The 18357-nt window shown below is 44.8% G+C and overlaps 1 protein-coding gene across 1 annotated transcript; it reads left to right on the plus strand.

Moving 5' to 3' along the window:
- Positions 1–5477: 5477 nt before the first annotated feature.
- Positions 5478–6440, plus strand: DMRT3 (doublesex and mab-3 related transcription factor 3). Its single transcript, XM_035311003.1, has one exon. It carries the CDS (start codon positions 5478–5480, stop codon positions 6438–6440), a length of 963 nt encoding a protein of 320 aa, XP_035166894.1.
- Positions 6441–18357: the final 11917 nt, after the last annotated feature.

Genomic DNA, 18357 nt, shown 5'->3' on the forward strand with positions numbered 1-18357 from the left:
CGAGGGCACGGGGGGGGGGGGGGGGGGGAGGCTTCTTTCCCCCTGCCCCGACGGGCGCCGCGGGGAGAGGGAGGTTGGAGGGGCGGTGTGACACCCGTCGGGCGCAGAAAGGCCTGGGGATGTCCGGATGCGGTTCCGGGGGGACCGTCGGGGGCAGCCGTGCCTTAGACGTGGCGCTCCTGGGCCGGTTTCTATGAGCCGGCCGGGAAGGAGCCGAGCACCCACCCGCACGCCCATCGTTTTGCGGGTTTGTGCGGGTCAGCGCGGCCGACCGAGGGCCGTGGTGTGATGAGGGTGGGAGGGCGAGCTCCGTAACCGGAGATAACTCTCAGCGCCGGGCTGCTCTCCCGCTCCGTCCCGGCACGGCTCGGCCGCCCTCCGCCCCTCCCGGTCCCCTCGAGGGCAGCATCTCCGCCCGCCGTTCCTTGCGGACGGGAATTTGGGGTGTCCCCCTCCCTTCCCACGCCCCGGATTTCCTCCGGCGGCGCGGAGCCTCTCCGCACCGCTCCCTGGCCCGACAAAACGCCGGGGAAAAAATCCGTCTTGGCTCCTTCCAGAAAGTGAAACAAATAAACTTCGCCAGCAGGATATAAATCTGGCGGATAGGAACGGTATTGACTTGCACGCCCAAATTTTCTCCCCTCTGATATATGAACTTCCCAGCTTAAAAGATTACAGTAATCACGGGAGGACAGTGTAAATCGAATCTGATAGCAATAACTTTTGGGGAAGGTCAGGCTCAAGTGAAATGTTACCAAGCAACAGGCATTTTGTTTGCAAAATACAATCAAAGCGTATTGATGAGAAATTCTTCCCTGCCAGCCAGTCAGCACTTTCTGCTAACAGCTTCACGGACGAAAAAGCGGAGCAGGTCTCCATAAATCAAGCCCCGCGGCGAGCGGGGGGAGTCGGGGCCCGGGCCCCCCGAAAAAAGCAGCGCAAGTGGCGCCGACCTCGGCCCCAGGCTCTGTTTCGGCTTTTGGCGATGTAGAGAGCAAGCCAGAAATTGGTTTTACGAATAAAGAAAATGGTGAAGACAAGGCAGAAAATTATCTCCTCGAGGGGTTCTCTTGTCGCCAGACGCCGCTTAACCTGACAACTTGCTCGCTTCCAGCCAGCCCGAGAGCTGGGAGCACAGAGCAGGGCTTTCTCTCTCTTTTTCTCGTCGCTACCTGTACTAAAATCGTGCTCAGACAGATGAGAGGATATAATTATTTACTCCCCTAGCCCGCCCTGTTATTAGACCCCGGACATCAGTCTCCTGGAAGATGACCCTGTACAGAGTAGCTATTTCCCGATGTGTTTTAGAATCAGATCCATTTGTTTTATTCTTCCTGCCGGAATAGGTCCTTTCGGTGGGACAGTTACCAAGTTCTGCTCTGCGCAAATGGAGCACCTACCAGCTGCTCCATCTGCACCTGCCTCCCCTAACCTCCAAAAATTCCTTCCTTGGTGCTCTACTCACATACTTGCATCTCTCACACGCTGCATTTCTGTTTTGGTAACAGTCATCAAGGCGTGTAAGCAATTAATGAGTGCTAAATTGCGTCTTCTGCTAACTTCACGGTAGGCGTCTTAATGCAACACAGTGACAAGCCTCCAGGGAAGAGACTTGGAAAGGGAAGAAAGTCGGGAGCGAAACTGTTCTTGAATCAAAAAATAAATAAAAAAAATCAAACAATCTATCACCCACCCAAAAACAATAAAAACAAAACCAAAGCAACAACAACAACAAAAAGACAAGAAAAGTAAAAAAACGACCAAAAAAAAATATCCCAATCCCAAATCAGAAACCTTCCCTCTGCCTCAACTCATAAATTTTACAGGACCCTAGCTTTTGTGGTTTTCTGATATTTCGGGTATCAATCCACTCTAATAATAGAAATAGGGAAAAGAGCAGATGTGTTTGGACTCCAAGAAAATCTGTGTTGCAGAAAGGGCTGTCCTAACAATCAAACAGCAGAGCTGTTTAAACAGAGAGTCAGCAGTGGGAATATCAAGGAAGCAAATTTGGATCCAAAGCATTAGACCAAGTTTTCCAGACAAGTTATTAACTCGAAGAGAACAGTTTCTCTCTCACACCCGTTTAACTTTACTTGGCCCTTTCACAGTATTTGCCTCATGATTCTTAGTGCATAAATTCTGAAGGAAAAATTGGTATATAAATTGCTACAAATTTGTATCAGCTTGGTATATCAGTGTATATTTCACAGTGAATGCACGCACAGTTCTCCAGCTTTACTGCTTCGTGGGTTTCATTCGTACAGCATCTCTGTAGATCTGGGTGTGTATCTGTGTGCATGTTTTTTGATGAATACTTTCCATCAGTTATACTAATGAGAAGGCGATTCCCCTAGATTCCTCAGAGGAATTTCACCTCAAGGTGAAAACTAGAACTCAGGCAATTTGAAATAGATATACATATATTTAAACTTAACTAAATGTCCTCTGAGGACAAGGTTTTTTTCTGAAAACCCCTAACACTCTCGCGTGAAGCATACTGGTGGTGCCAAAACCCCCTTTTGGCTAAGCTCAGTGACTGCATACGTTAAATAAAAAATTAGGTTTTTAAACCTGAAAATACAGGTATTTGGGATAGATACCTGCCTGCGACATTTCTACATTTCAGCAGCACGGGAGGGCATCTATAACGAATCTTCCCAGTCCGCAGGTTATTTGAGGATTGCTTGTTTCAACCAAGGCGAAACCTCACCTCGGCAAGTTCCTCCGGCAGGTCGCGACTGTCGCCAGGACACGGTTTCTGTCGTGCCGGGGGAGGCGGTGTCCGGGCCGGGGGCACAGCCAGAGGGGTCCGGGCGTGGGTGATGCCGACAGCGAGAAACGCTGCCCGAGGGGAAGGACCGAAGGCAAACAGCAGCAAAACCATCACCAATAATATTTAAAAAAGGACGCAACCCGCTCGTAACCCTGCCTGTGCTAATAACAGCGTTTTGCCAAAGTCGCCGTAATTCTGCGGGTTTCGCCCCTTGAGCTGAGGGGAGTTCTGCTGGGGGTCCCCGCTGTGTCCTGCCCCGCTGCTGTGGGGGCCTGGGCACGGACTGGTGCTGCAGACTCGGACTTCATCAGGATGAAGGGTTTTTTATTTAGACTCTGATTAATTCTTATAGCCTGTCCTCGTGAGGGTACTTTTAAAGGTACTGAAAACTAAACAGACGGAAAATATCTTGAAAATAATCATTGCTCAAGATGAGGAGGCATATTCCCCGTTAGGGAGGGCTTGTCATACTCTATTTTTTAGTATATATTTGCTCCCCGGTGAGCGCTTGTTACCAGCCGATAGGGATACTTCGGAAAAGCACGGTAGCACAGAAATGCGTTTACCTGTATGTGGTCCATTCGTTAATGCTGGGTACCGTAGTGCAATCTATTTATATGGAAATTAGGAGCGTCGTCTCCCTTAAATGCCCCTCTATCTGGCGAGGCAGGGACAGAGGTAATTAGCTGTCCTCAAGCCTGCCCGGTAAGCCTTCGATGTATAAATTGCCCATTCATTCAGACGTGAGTTGTTCTTAACATCCCAGCTCAGGTAATAAACGTGTGGTTATGAACATGTGAAGGGATTAGGAGGGAAAGGTAGCGTGATCCTCCTGTTTTATTTTTATTTTTTCCAATAATGGAAAACTATACCTGGATCTTACCACCCCCTCAGACGGATAATGTTACTGGCTTGCTAGCAGATGTTTCTGGCATTTCTTTTTGGCTGTAGAGCAAGACTGACACAGTGAGTGTATGAAGTGCACACGTACATCGTCTTCTTTATCGTATGCCTACATGAAGAGCTGCTGCCTCTCTGTTAGCACCGGAGAGTGAGCATAATTAAAAATTGGGTACCCACTGTAGGTTACCCACGTAAAAGAGAAGGGTGAGATCTTCAGAACGGTGTCATCTTCGGCAGTGTGTCTGTCTTCCTCAGCACCACTCCCATGCTCACCCCCTGCAGCCTGAGCTAGCAGCAGCCCAGGCTCCCTAGGATGGCCATGGCTCCTGCCTGGCACCAGCCATTCTCATGCAGAGAACCTCCCCTGGCCATGCTGGCCACCCACTGCCTCTGCCAGGAGCTCCTGATTTATTTCTGGCAGAGGAATGTGACTCCCCTTCTGGAGGGCACGGTGACCTCTCCAGGTCACGAGCATGTTTTGGAAGCCTTTCCTTACTTCATACAAGTTTCTGCATCTAGTTGGGCTGATGACCATGGGCTTGGGAAACCAAACAAGTGCTTGTATTGGTTTCTGCAGATAATATTTCACATAAAGGTATTCAAAAGCACTGCCCTGTGAACCAGTTAAGGCAGTCTCTGTCAGTGTCAGCTCACACAGTGTCACTTTCCCCAGATATTGATGTTTGTAAGGGAGATTGGCACTGCATTGTATGGGGGAGGGCAGCAGAACAGCATCCTTGGATGCTGTTGGAAAATGTCCATGAATAATCTTGAGCAAATACATTGCCCCCTTTGTGCATAAGCTGTGAAAGCTGTCTATCTTTTTTATTCTTTTATTCTTTCTGACTAGTGGTTTTATTTCAAAGGTTTCCATACTCTGGCTGGGTTTTACCAAAGTAACCAGATACTTGGAGCATCTCCATTTTTGAATGTCCTTCTGGCAAGTGTGGTCAAGGGGCTTGTTTTCAGCCCTGTGCTCAGCTCTTGCTCTTAGTTCTGAACACAAAAAACAAGGTACATGAAACAAGTGCTAAGGGAGGTTGTTGATTGTCCATCCTTGGCAGTATTTAAAACTCAGCTGAGCAGGAACCCAAGGAACCTGCTCTAGGTTTCAGGTGAGTCCTTCATTGAACAGGATCTCGGATTCTTTCCAGAGGTTCTTTCCAAAAAATATTTTTCTAAGTTTGTGCTCTGATGGTTCAAGGCATCAGCTGTGCTCAGCTTTGGGAGAAAAACTTGTGGTTCTTGCTGGGGAAAGAACTAGTTTCTGCAGAAACAGAACTGGAATACTCTGATTTATTTCAACAGTTCTTTAACCTTGAGCCATTAGACATGATGGAGTGGTTACACCAATGCTGTTGGACTCACAGAGGGAATTCTCTTCTCCCAGGTGCCCCCTGAATAACATCAACTCACAGCCAGTGAGACTGTGGAAGTGAAGAATTATGATGTGAAAGTCCTGAAGGTGTTTCTGTCTGGTAACCAGTGAGGGAGGATTGGTATAGCGTATTAGATTAAGCAGAAGAATGACAACTGCTTCCTTTCTTGTGTGTGGAAGAATGAGACAGATACCTATAAGGAAACATAAAATGCATAGACCATGTCCAATTACTATTTTGCAGTTTTGTTCTCATGAGATATTGCAAAGACAAAGTAAATTCAGCAGAATCTCTGTGATATATATATATATATTTTTCCTAGGATCTTGCTCTTCCCTTTAAGAAGAATGTATCCTCAAAAGACCATAAAAGCTTTTAGCCTCAGCTTTCTGTTAACTTCTCTGCCTTCCTTTGCAGACATGAATGAGGAGCGGTTGGGTGATGCCAGTGGAGCAGACAATGCTGAGACCTATAGTGACAAAGATACAGACCAAAGGAGTTCCCCAGACATGACTAAAGCTAAAAGTTGCTTCACCCCTGAAAGCCCTGAAATTGTTTCCGTGGATGAGGTTGGTTATGCAGTTCAGAAGAATGGTGGTAGCACAGAGAGTCGTCCAGACAGCCCCAAGTACCATGCAGAGCAGAACCACCTCCTGATAGAAGGTCCCTCTGGGACAGTTTCATTACCTTTCAGCTTGAAAGCCAACAGACCTCCACTTGAAGTGTTGAAAAAGATCTTCCCTAACCAAAAGCCGACTGTGCTGGAGCTGATCCTGAAGGGATGTGGTGGTGACCTGGTGAGTGCTGTTGAGGTTCTCCTGTCCAGTAGGTCTTCGGTGGCCAGTGGAGAGCGAACTTCTGCAGAATCAGATGGTCTTGTTTTGCCTTCCAATGGGCATATTTTTGAACACACACTGAGTTCATACCCTATTTCCTCTTCCAAGTGGTCTGTGGGCTCGGCCTTTAGGGTTCCCGACACACTGAGGTTCTCTGCTGATTCCAGCAATGTTGTGCCAAATCCTCTGGCTGTACCTTTGCAGCACCCTTTCCCTCAGCCACCACGCTACCCACTGATGCTGAGGAACACTTTGGCAAGAAACCAGTCTAGTCCTTTCCTGCCTAACGATGTTACCCTGTGGAACACCATGACGCTGCAGCAGCAGTACCAACTGCGGTCCCAGTACGTCAGTCCTTTCTCTAGCAACTCGGCCAGCGTTTTCCGAAGCTCTCCTGTCCTTCCTTCTCGCTCATCAGAAGATCCTCGGATCTCAATCCCTGATGACGGATGTCCTATTGTGTCTAAGCAACCTATCTACACAGAAGATGAGTATGACGAAAGGTCTGATTCTTCAGACTCGAGAATACTCAACACATCTTCTTAGACTGACATTAGACGTGTGATAACTAAGTGATATTTGCAGTGCAGCTGAACTACTGGGCCCGAAGAGGAGAGATGTATACTCTATGAAACCCTTGCAATTGTATTAGAAAGTGACTTTGCTTGGTATTGTACTATAGCAATAAAGACATAACTTATTTAATTTCTTGCACTTCACTGGATAATGCCAAATAGCAATACTCTGGCTTTTGCGCTGAGTGTGTACTACAAAGGAAGACTTTATGGCTATCAGTTACGGGACTCTGGAAGATTCGTAACAGAGACAGAAGCTCAAGGTCTACTTTGTTCCTTAACTCAGACAACTGGGGATATTTAACTAGAATACTTGAATGCTGTTTTATAAGAGAGAACTCCTCAGGACATAAGAAATCAAAAAAAAAAGTAGTTCAATTGCAAATGGACTAGAACAAGGACCAGTCATCATCTTTGCATTGAAAGAAAAGGCTGAAGAAAGAATTATGCACATGAAACTAGCATGAACTGCTTCTGTGCTGTTTGAGCTTGGACACTTTTTAGAGAAATAATCTTAAGAGTCATTCCTTTCCCATGGCTAGGTTGAAACGTGTAATGTCAGTGTAAAACCAATTACAGCTGTGAATTGCATGAAGCGTATTGTGAAATGAACACAAGATTAAACATTGTCAGGTTAATGTAGCATGCTAAGGACTCTAGAAAAATAAACTAAGATGATGATCTTGGTTTATGTCATTTATATTGGGCAAATGACATTTCTGAGGATAGAGAGATGATTAATCCTCAGCTGGGGCTAAAATGTCTAGCTCCGGCAACTGCAGTCAAGGGAAGCCTATTTTTCCCAGCCCAGGTTCTGCTCCCTGTCCTGTAGCTTGCAACTGAGATTAGGCAAATGTTATCATCAAGGAAGATGGGCTCTCTTGGATGTGTGCTACAGACTCTTCCAAGTTCAGCTGAGTAAAGCAGAACTTGCTACAATCACAGTAATCAGAGGAAAAAAAAAAAAAAAAAAAAAAAAAAAAAGGCACCCCCCGTGCTTCAGAAGCATCTTTTTTTTTTTTTTTTTTTCTTATACTATAGAAGTAGAAAAAAGGAAATAGGATGTAATAGCAGGCCTTTCTTTGAAACAATGTTGAATTAAATGGCAGCTTTCCTGCATCTGGAAAAGTGATGACTTGAACATTTTATTGCATGTTTGCATGCATTGATTCCACTGAGTATCTTACATGTGTCAGACTAACACTAGGAATTGCTTCTGATGATGAATGCCACTAAATTCTTTGTCCACTTAGAAGATTGTTAAGGTTTTAGTGCCATTTTTTCAACCATTCACAAGTGACCACATCTGCTTGACGTTCCCACAACGCAACTCTCAGTGCAGATGAAATGGCTGGCAGGCCTGTCAGGTACATAGGTTAGACCTACCCCTCAAAACCAGTCGAGGTTGCCCTGAAGAGGGGCTCTAAAGCAGATGGGCTTTAAGGCTGTACTATAAATCAGGCATGTTATCTGGCGTTATTGCTAATATGAGTGCCTGTATTCTCATTTGGCATTTCATATTCTGTAATGTTTGTGCACCCAGTGAATCTTGCATTTTATAATGATATTGAACAAGCACAAAAAGAAGGAGAATAAAATAAATGACAATTTTATTTTCCTTGGGGATAAGTGATCAGAAAGATATTTTTTCTTTCATAATTTTCCAACCTGTTCAATGAACCTGTAGCAATTCGCAGGTATATGCTAGAGAGCAAAGACATAAAGGTGGGGGGAGGGAGGAAAGAAAATAAATGACTTCCCTTATGGAAAAGGAAAAAACATCTGTAATTTTCATAAATGCAAAATTACAGTTTTGTACTGACAGATTTGCCTGTGTTCACATGTCACTTGTAAACAAATTCATCTTCAAGCCACTCCAGACAGAAAAGTAGTAGATAAAATAGGCTTGATCTTGCAGATAGAAAGGGATGAGGTAATGAAAAACTGCTCCAACATCACAGAGAAATTAGGTGTGAAAGGCAAGATGAGAACAGACAGGTCCAGGAGCTCTGGTTTTGAGCTCACGCACCAAAGAGATTTCCCTCCAGCAGAGATCTTTGTCTAGGCATCCCTAGGCTAAAAGAATTCTGTTTTGTTTGTTTGCTTGTTTGTTTTTGTTTGCTTGTTTGTTTTTTGTTTTTGTTTGCTACAGAGGATGAATATTCTCCAGCAGGAAGACCAAACAGTGGCGACAATGACAGCTCATAGTGATTTTACACACTACGGCCAGTGGAGTTGCACTGAACAGAAATATGATGTCTTGAAACTGGGACCTATCTTTCAAAGAAAGGTGACCTTTGGCTAAATTGGGGTGAACTGTTCTTACTATAAACACTTTTGTTGAAAAATGCAGGGTAGGTAGCTTGATTTTTGAATTTGATCTATTTTATAACAATGTTATCTGAAAAAAAAAAAAAAAAAAAAGAAGAAAGAAAAAAAAAAAACACCACAAACTAACAATAAACAATTCCCACCCCCCTTTTTTTTAGGCATTATAAAATATTTTTTACTGAATTCACAATTCCCTTTTTGAAATAAAGTAAACCTAAATATGTTCAAAATCAAAAAAATGCACTTTTTTTGAAGTAGAACAAGAGTGTTTTTTTGACCACAGGCAACTTCTGCAGTATTTCGGCCATCTACAAACATTAAACAAACTGCTAAACAAGCAAGCACAGAAACAAACAAACAAAAAATCGGATTGACCAGCAAAGATATCTCTGAAAAAAAAAAACAAACAACACTTTATTCAGCCAGCTGAGCTTCCAGGCTGGCACAAGTATTGTTTTTATCTCCCATCCACCATGCAGCGAGGACCTGGGTCTTTGCCTGTGGAAAACGCCCACTGGCTCGGTCATCACTCACACACGCATCTTTTTTTTCCCTTGCCTCAGCAGACCTTGCTGAAAAGGCCGCTGAATGTCCCAGGCCGTGCTCTTCCCGGCGTTGGTGACCCGTGTGTGTGGCCGCCGCCTCCTTTCCCACGGCCGGGCGCGGTGCCGCAGGTGCGGCGCCCGAGCCCCGCGTTTTCTGTCTCCATCTCATGGCAGGAAGAGGTACTTCCGAGTCGGAGCAAACGCCTCGTGCCGCTGAAAGGGGACGCATTGGTGAAGAGGAGTGAAGCTGGAGGTGCTGTTTGGGTGCTGAGAGACCACAGAGAAAAGAATGAATTTAAGCGTTCAAGAAAGGTAGCTGGAGACTGGCCAGGTCTCTGCTGGACCCTAAAGGGGTAAAGGGGTCCAGGGATCTTTATTGTATTTTGTTGTTGTTGTTGCTGTGTGTGGTACCAGAGCAGTGGCGGCTTTCCAGGAGCAAGAGAACCTCAGCCCTTCCCACCACACGGGTCCTGCTCCTGGGATACGTGATGCGGCTGAGGAGGTACCCAGGTGCCTCTGCAGGGTGCCCCTGGGCTGCTTTTTCCCCTGTTGGGCTAGTGATTTCACTGACCATCATACACGTGTACACATAAACAGGGAATGGCACAGGAAGCCCCCTCTGCCTGCTGCTCTGTTTGCAGTCAGCAGTGGTGCAGAGCCACCAAAAGAGGAGCAGAGCACTGATTTCTGCAGAGGCTGATGGTGCTCTGCTTGTGCCCTGCTAGCTGACCTCTAGCTGTGACAAGGTGGATAAAAACAGCAACAATCATAAAATCATAATTTCTCCCACAGAGGAGCGCTGTGGAGAGCCCTAACATGATGCTCACATTCTCCAGAGGCTCACATACCTGTGGAGGAGGGTGGGGGTGAGCATGGTGCAGGGGGCTATCCTGCTCCAGCTTCCCTTCTGCCATGCTCTGCTGCTGTTTGTCCTGCTCCCTGCCATGGTCCCCAGCTTGGCTCCTTTAGGGCCTGAAGGGCCACCTCCACAACATTTGTTGGATGCTTGGTAAACAGGCTTACCTCACATTTGTGCTGACACATTTGAAAAATGACTTTGATTCTCTCAGTATACTGTTTCAGTGATTCATTCTTTATGTGCATTTACTCAGCGGACGTGAGTGGGGAAATAAGATTGATGCTAAATTTATATGTTAATTTTAATATTGAAGCTATCCTGTATTTGAAGAATAAGATCAATTCTTCAATTTCATTTCTTACGTGATATTGCATATTGTCATTACTGGAAAATAAAATTATTTCTGAATGCACACTATCCAAACTTCAATTTTAGTGGACACATAACTCTGAAGCATCATTCTTCTCCCTTCCCTATAACCAACTAACTTAATACAGTATTTTAACATTCCCACACTAGTCTGCCACTGGAAGATAACAAAAATAAGTCTTTTCTCCCTAAATGTGTTTCGTTAATGTGCCGCCTGCAGATTTCTGCACTGTCACAGGCAGATTTCCAGCATGACTCAGCAACTCCCACCAGGCTGTTGCATGCACGGAAATCTCGGTATTGAGAGTAGCATCCCTTACTGGTGGCTAATTCCATTCATTTTTAGAGTAACAGAGTACTAGGGAGTGATAACCACATCTACACGCCAAACATGCCTGCATACTGTACAAATCCTGACACTAAGTGGAGGAACAAACTCTTAAAGCAGTACCAGGAAACAGATCCTGTAGAGAACGGATACAGAGCATCACATGCACAAAAGGCTTTGGCATCTACAGGAGGAGGTGTACTTTGAATAGGTCTGCTGCCAGAGGGCAGGCCTTCCTGAAGCTGCAACAGAAAAATAAAATAAAATAAAATAAAAAATTACTGCATTTTTGGGAATGTGGTTTGCAATTTTTTTTTCTTCAGAAGCTGTGCAGGAAATTAAGATAAGGTGTGGATATCAGGAACTGCCACAAGCTTATACCCCTGCTCTGCTTACTGACCTGATGAAGATCTCATAGGTCAGTTTAAATTTCAGGTGTCTCTTTTCCTCTCCATGAGAAAGGCAACTGCTACAAGTATTTCATGGTTTTTACCTGAGAAATATTAAGTGCTCTGTAAAAATTTAAGCACTCTGTAAATATGAGAGCACAGCATATTTACCAGAACACATAGTGTGAGATTTTTTTTTCCTCTCTCAGTGAAAAGTAGGAATGACGTTAGCTTTTCAAAAGCTGAACAGTGCCTGCAAGCAGCAAGAGCACCTCCCCTGACAGGCTTACGCCAGGATAATCCTGAGACATCAGCCACAGTCATGCAATGACAAAGTCATCATGTGTCCTAAAGTAAACACGCTTCAGGTTGTTTTCATCTGCCCTCCTACTCCCGAGCCTATAGACTTCACATGTTCCAACTCTTTCCTCTGTGACACCCAGAGAAATAGAGAAAAGCTGCATTTTAGACAAAACTGCACAAATTGACCCACTTCTTTTCCCTAAAAGCACTGAGTCAGAAAAAAAAATGAGGAACAGGATAGAAGCAGAAATCAAACAAGCCACGAAGAAGTCCTGTCTTTATTCTAAACCTCTGTGGCCCAACCTGAGCTGCTCAGGGAGGTTGGCAGGCTCGAGGAGGACCACTCTCCCCCTGTTCCTCCTGGGTGGAGGGACCTGGGAGCAGGCAGGGCAGGGCTCTGGCAGTAAGCATTTCACCCCAGAGCTGCAGCGCCCTGCCCATGGTTAAATGTCACCATGGGAAGATGGTGGCAGCAATATGATGGCTAAGGCAGTGGCAATAACTAATGGAAAAAGGCCCTTTCCTGCACCATTGTATGCAGAGGAGATGAAAAACCCCTTTCAAGGAACATCTCCATTTGGAAACTTGTCCTGCTGCCTTGCCCATGTGTTGCTGACATTTCTTTTTGCCACAGTGATTATAAACAGGAATGGGCAAGATTAAACCCCATGTATACAAAGAAATACAAAAGAGGCACACTGAAATAAAAAGAAATACAAAGAAACTTATTAATTCCTTGTTACTTGTCCAGTCCAGAGTTTTCTGTCATTTAGAAGGGCTGCATGGCAGGTGCGATGAGGGAAGCCGGAGATATCCTGATAGGGCTTTATGCCTGAGGGGATACTGAAGTAAAAATTTGGGTTCTTATTCTCACTCACTAACAGCATTCTCCTGGAAAATGCTTCAAGCTGTTCACATGGCAAAACAAGCATCTTGCTTTGGGAGCATCAACTGACAGGCTCACCTTGAACCTGACCTCCAAGCCCAGCAAAGCAAGGGCAGTGCTTCATGTCTGGTACAGCTACATGTCATTGGAAGGCAACACTGACTCAAGATGAACAGTTCATGAGCTATACAAAATTATTCTACATGGCACCAAACAACTTCTGGGAAGCTTTAACATCCTTTATAGATTTGGCCCAACTCACAGCTCTTACATTTTAAACTATGTGTCTTAGTCACTAATACACTTATTGTAGGATATATGTGAGATTCCAGTTTTGTCCTAATTTTTCTGCTATTTCTGTTTTTATAAGATTTTTCATGGGTGTAAACAAGAGGAACATTTGGGCATATGTTTTTTATTGCTTTTACCTCCTTTGCCAAATTATTCATAACCAACATTGTGGATTTTGAAAGAATGGTCTGGAATGGCTGTTGTTGTTGATAATGATGATAATGATGATTATTATTATTTCCCTGAGGGAGTGAGATGGGAGTTTATTTTGTGTTTATGTTGAAAACACAAACACTCCTTGGGCAATATTTCTGCTCCTTGGGCAATATGTCTGAGTGTCCAATGGGAGAAGGGTGTTCCCATGCATACCTCCTTCTGCTATTCTCCCCTGTTTTAAAGCAGAATAGCTATCAGTCACTGCAGCCCCTGTGAGCAAATGGGAATTGGGCTGGGGCTGGAGCTGATTTGCAGAACTGTGGTACAACTGCTCATAAGGAGTGAGAGACGGGAGAAATTTTTTTATCATTGGTGACTTCTGGAGAGACGTGCTTCCCATGGCCCAAGCCTGTGTTGCCAGAGGCAGCATGTGCATTGCTGCTGCCCTAAGAAGGGAGCAGAGTGCTCTACAGCAGAAGGCAGGAGGTGAGATGGGCTAACCTCGCTGCCTGGCTGTTCCCATTCCTTGTCCCTGGAAAGCTTACTGCACGAGGTTTTAGTAGGCTCGTGTGATGTATGGGTATGGAAAGCTATGACTAATTCCCCCAATGACTGGTATATGTTTAACATCCAAAATCTCAAGCAAACATTCTGCTTGTTGAGTTATGATCTGGCATTCACCCATTTCCTGATTTGGCCATCACTGCTGGCTGCTGTTTTAACAGATTTTCGTTTTTTCTGCTGCCGGTCTGGCAACAGGAGAAATAACTGTGGTTGTAGGTGTGGTGAAAGGCAACACAATCACCACCACCCTGCTCTTGGTGGCGGCGCTCTGACTCCTCACTCCCTCCTTTACAGCACTGCTCTTCCAGTTGATTACACATCCTGAGGCCTGAAGGCACTGGCCAGCAACCAGTTACAGTGACCTGCTCTTAATTCATTTGCAACTGATTAAAATTAGTGCCTGAAGGTAATTTGCCATTTTGTTTTGTTTTGTTTTGTTTTGTTTTGTTCGTTTCACCATTACTGTCCTCCTCCACCCTGAAAAAAAAAAAAAAAAAAGAAAGAAAACAGTGTACAAAAAGCCCCAAACCCCAAACCAAAACACTGATGCCAAAAAACTGGTTTGTGACCCCACTTCAGCTCAAATCTCCCTCCTCCTCTTTCAGCTGGCAAAGCACAAGTTCAGCTGAAAATGAACTGTGTGTACAAGACATTTGAGAGCTTCTTGGGAAATGGGCCGTGTTTTTCCCTTCCAAGTGTCTGGAATTGCAACTGTCTTTGAGTGCATCCCTGAGAAGAGCTCAGAGGAGACGGGGTCAGTCTCAAACGACCGCAACACGCGTTGTGCAAGCACACGTCTAACCAAACGCTGTCTCACACACCTTGACTTGGACATCTGGTGCCCCTGTCCCGCAGCACTTCGGCAGGCTCTGGGCGTTATTCAGGAGCGGAGGAGCGACGTTTCGGGCGAGAAGGGCACCAGACGGGGGGCGACTTGGTGCCCCGGGCTCCTCGGCTCCGGGCTCGTTCCTTTTAGCCGATGGCCCCACCTAGTGTCGCTGCGCTCGCAGCAAACCCCGGACACCCTTCCCTCGACGTCACGCCCCCCCACCCGGTATGACGTCATGACCGTGACGTCATAGCACAGGGGACCCCACCCTGCCCTTTCCTAACCCCGGGGCTGGATGCGGCGCCCGCTTTGCCCGGCAGCTCGAGGGACGTGGGGGACACCATCACCTCCCCAGATCACCTCCCCGTCCCGTGTTTTTGCAGACCCAAAAGCAGCTCCACAGGCTCAAAAGCACAGGGGAGAGGAAAATAGATGGCTCCTGCAACACGCTCTGAAAATCAATAAACAGGGATGGCAGCGTCAGGCTCTGCTGATTGAAAGCGACTGGTGCTGTGAACTCCTGGAAGAAGCACTTCGTAACACCGAGCTGCCAAATGTTGCTCAGGGTTTCACTGCTGGCGAGATTTACTGTGTGGACTGATAGAAAATGCATTACAGTAGTTTAAGGCATGGGTGCCGACTGCCAGGTCCTCTGTCAAAAGAAAAGCAAGTCTTTTGGCAGAACACAAAATAAAACTGAGCTGTTCTCCAGTAGCAATCCAGAAAGACCTTTGGATTATACACTGTCTACATAATTTGTAAGCAAATACCCAAACTATCAAAAGGGAAGATAATATCTTTGCCATCTTTTTTCTTTTTCTTCTTTTTCTTTTATTTTTTTCTTTCCCCTAAAAGCATGAACTGACTAACATTATCTTCCTCATTTCCAGATCACTGTATCTGAGCCTGTTGTGATGTCTACTCCATGCTTTGGGTCTGGCAACCAATTATTTTGCTGGATCAAAGATCCTGGAGACCATCATTAGATGGTGAAGACATTACAGGTGATTTCCAGCTGTTGCTCCCACCTAGCCCCGTCAGCATGCTGGTCAGATGTGGAGCACGTGGTTTGCAACTGGAACAGTGCAAAAGAAGTCCACTCCCTCCTGCCATGGCCACATGCTACAGATAGCTTTTATGTCCAGGATTAGATCTAAGTCCCTGGTAAGGACCTACGCTGTCAGGAGTCTAGTGAGCTTTGAGGCACTTCAGCTTGTGAATTGCTTTCACCCATTTTTTCAGTGGGTGTCATCAGAAAATTAGAGGAGATCTCAGCTGAATCTCAGCTGGCTCTTTCACTGTTAACTGCTGGTTCATCATCAGGGGCTGCAATGATGCTTTCTTATGCTTAATAATGTAATGGTACATCTGAATGAACACAACTAACAGAGTATAATGTGGGTCAAGAACATAAGTACAGGATGAATTTTCCCTGTCATTTATGCTGGGAGTTATTTATCTTGTAATATTCTTGAGGGACAGTAATCTGGTGGAGGTATATTTTAACCTTTTGAAAAATTTCCTGTCATGCCTGGATGTAGTCCATATCTGTGCCTTAAGTTACGTCCAGAAATCACCTCAGAATTTATAGCCATTTCTTTGACTAAGGTGACGGAGGAACTTGCAATCAGCCAATGCCACTTCCCTGCCTGGAAGAAGCTAGCTGGCTGGCTTTCTTCTTGAAGAGGGACACAGCCAGTTTGATGTGGTCCTTGCAGAAAGATGACCTAGACCTTTATTTTTTCAGTGTACTAATTAAATCAGTCTTGTGCTAGAACTGTTTCTTGTAGCACTCCTGTTGCCTTCACCAGAATGGTGATATTGATGATGACGATTATGATGAAGGGAAGCCAAGGGCTGAGTCAGAACTAACACGATTAGGACTTTCCTTCACCACAAGGGGCCCCTCTACCCTCTGCTTTCACTGGTAGAAGAACTGGAAGCAGGAGTAAATCAAGTCCATGGGTGTGATCCTTGGGTTCACTTTACATTGATGAAATGAAGCAAAGCAAACGACAGATACAACCTGTGCAGCCTTGGAGGTTCTGCATATGAAACAGTATTATCTGCTCTCTGGAGGTACTGGCAGGTTTTGCACTGAGACTGTGGGTTTGGTGGCACATTTGACATGAAAGCCAGTCTGTCTTAGTGTATTTTGGTTTTATTCTATATGATATTTCAAGTTCTTCAAGCAGCAAGCTTCCTATTTCTCATTTTCTGATGTCATCTTTACTCATTAACTTGCTAATTGCTGCTTACTAACCTTTCCATGTAAGTGACCTCAAAATCTGGAGGTAGCTTTTGAACAGAATTTCAGATACCTATATATGCACTTCTCAGAGTACTGGGACATTTTCAGCATACATCTGTTTCACTGTGAACAGGACAATTAGCTCAAAACTGAACACAATCAGAGTATTAACGTCACTATCTTACACACAGACACACAACCATTAATAATGGCCTTGGAAGACAGTTTCCTCGGGAACTACCAAAGTCACCAAACTCCATCTAGTGGGAGAAAATCAGAAAGAAGCAAAAGTATGCAATAGTGTGTGCTTGAAGACATGCGTAAGCCATGCACATGCACACACTCACAATTTGGCCTTTAACTCCTCTTTCACAGAAAATAAAAGATGTTAAAGATGTTTAGTTTATCTATTTCACTATGAAAAGTCCCTTCCCCTTCCCAACACCCCCTTCTCCCCACCAATAGCTATTAGCTATTGAGTCCAGAAATGTCTGGTCTGTGACATATGAGTGATGTACCTGCTCTTTTACCAGAGGTCCTCTAGTGCTTAGACCTCTGCTGAATTCTGCTAGCTGCTTTTTGATACGAGGAGGCAAGCTTTTTTTCACAGTCAGCTCTGACTCGGACATTTCAAGACTTCATTTATTTATTTATTTATTTATACTTATTATCTTGACCTCTCTTGGTTTCAGTCAATGCTAGATTATTTCAATGCATTCTATCAGAGGATGAACTGTCATTCAGTCTGGAAAGTGAAGCTAGCACAAAATACATCAGTTTGTTTGAAATTTTCAAGTGGCAAACATCTGTTGACAAAGCGTCTTCATTAATGCTAAGTGAATCTAGTTGAATTAAGATATTCCTAGGGTATTTTTCTTTTCATGGCAAACAGTCCGTGTTACATCCTGCCTGTGGAGTTGCCCTTTCAGTGGGCACTGTGTCTAGAAATCCATCCTCTTTGCCTTAATATCTTGACTACATGCTTCTTTGGGCCTAGTTAAGGTTTCAGGTATGGAAGCAAAGGAGTGGTAGTGTGGGTTTGATTTGCTGATGGGGTGTTTCTCAGCTTGTGAAAAGCTGCTTTTTCTGTTTTCTTTACTACGTATAGCCAAAGGGCCTGCTTAAAAGAGCCTGCCTTTGTGCTTGCTATTTCTGATAGTATAGCTGAATAGGTGAGTATGTAACAGCCAGTCATGCCCACATCCAAATTCATCTTCAGGGTTGGATATATACATAAGTTAATGCCAGTTGTATAAAATTGGCTTTGGCACTATTGGTCTTAGCCGTAAACTTGTGATGCTTGGGCTTGAATATCATGCTGAAATTCTTGGATGCACAGGAGCAAAAGTAGCTGTTATCTAGAATATCAGAATATAAAGAGGAATATAAGCTTAGGCATACCCAGAGAATGCCACAGGTGTCGGTAACAGCAAGCCAAGAGGGAACTGAGAAAATCCCAGTGGAAGAAGATAAGTAGTTATTGGGATGTGTCAAAGCTGTCAGGGAAGGAACAGCTAGGAGATGGCCTGGAATCTCCGTGACTTTTTTTTTTTTTTTTTTTTTTTTTTTCCAGAAAAAATGACAACATTTAATGGAGTGTAGAGAAAAGCCATGGCATTCAGTTTTGTATGTTACTTCTAAAAATCTTCATGTCTGGAGCAAATGTGGGGATCGGCCTGCCAGGAGGCCTTGAGCTGAGGAGCTGGGGTCACCAGTGCTTCTTGTAGCTCTCTCTTTAACTAGTCCCTTCATTCCAAGAGCACAAGAATTTCCACTTGTCACCACTC

The sequence above is a fragment of the Oxyura jamaicensis genome, chromosome Z (genome assembly GCF_011077185.1).
Source record: "Oxyura jamaicensis isolate SHBP4307 breed ruddy duck chromosome Z, BPBGC_Ojam_1.0, whole genome shotgun sequence".
NCBI classification, from domain to species: domain Eukaryota; kingdom Metazoa; phylum Chordata; class Aves; order Anseriformes; family Anatidae; genus Oxyura; species Oxyura jamaicensis.

Coding starts and splice junctions, on each gene's coding strand:
- DMRT3 (XM_035311003.1), top strand. CDS start 5,478: ATGAATGAGGAGCGGTTGGGTGATGCCAGTGGAGCAGACAATGCTGAG.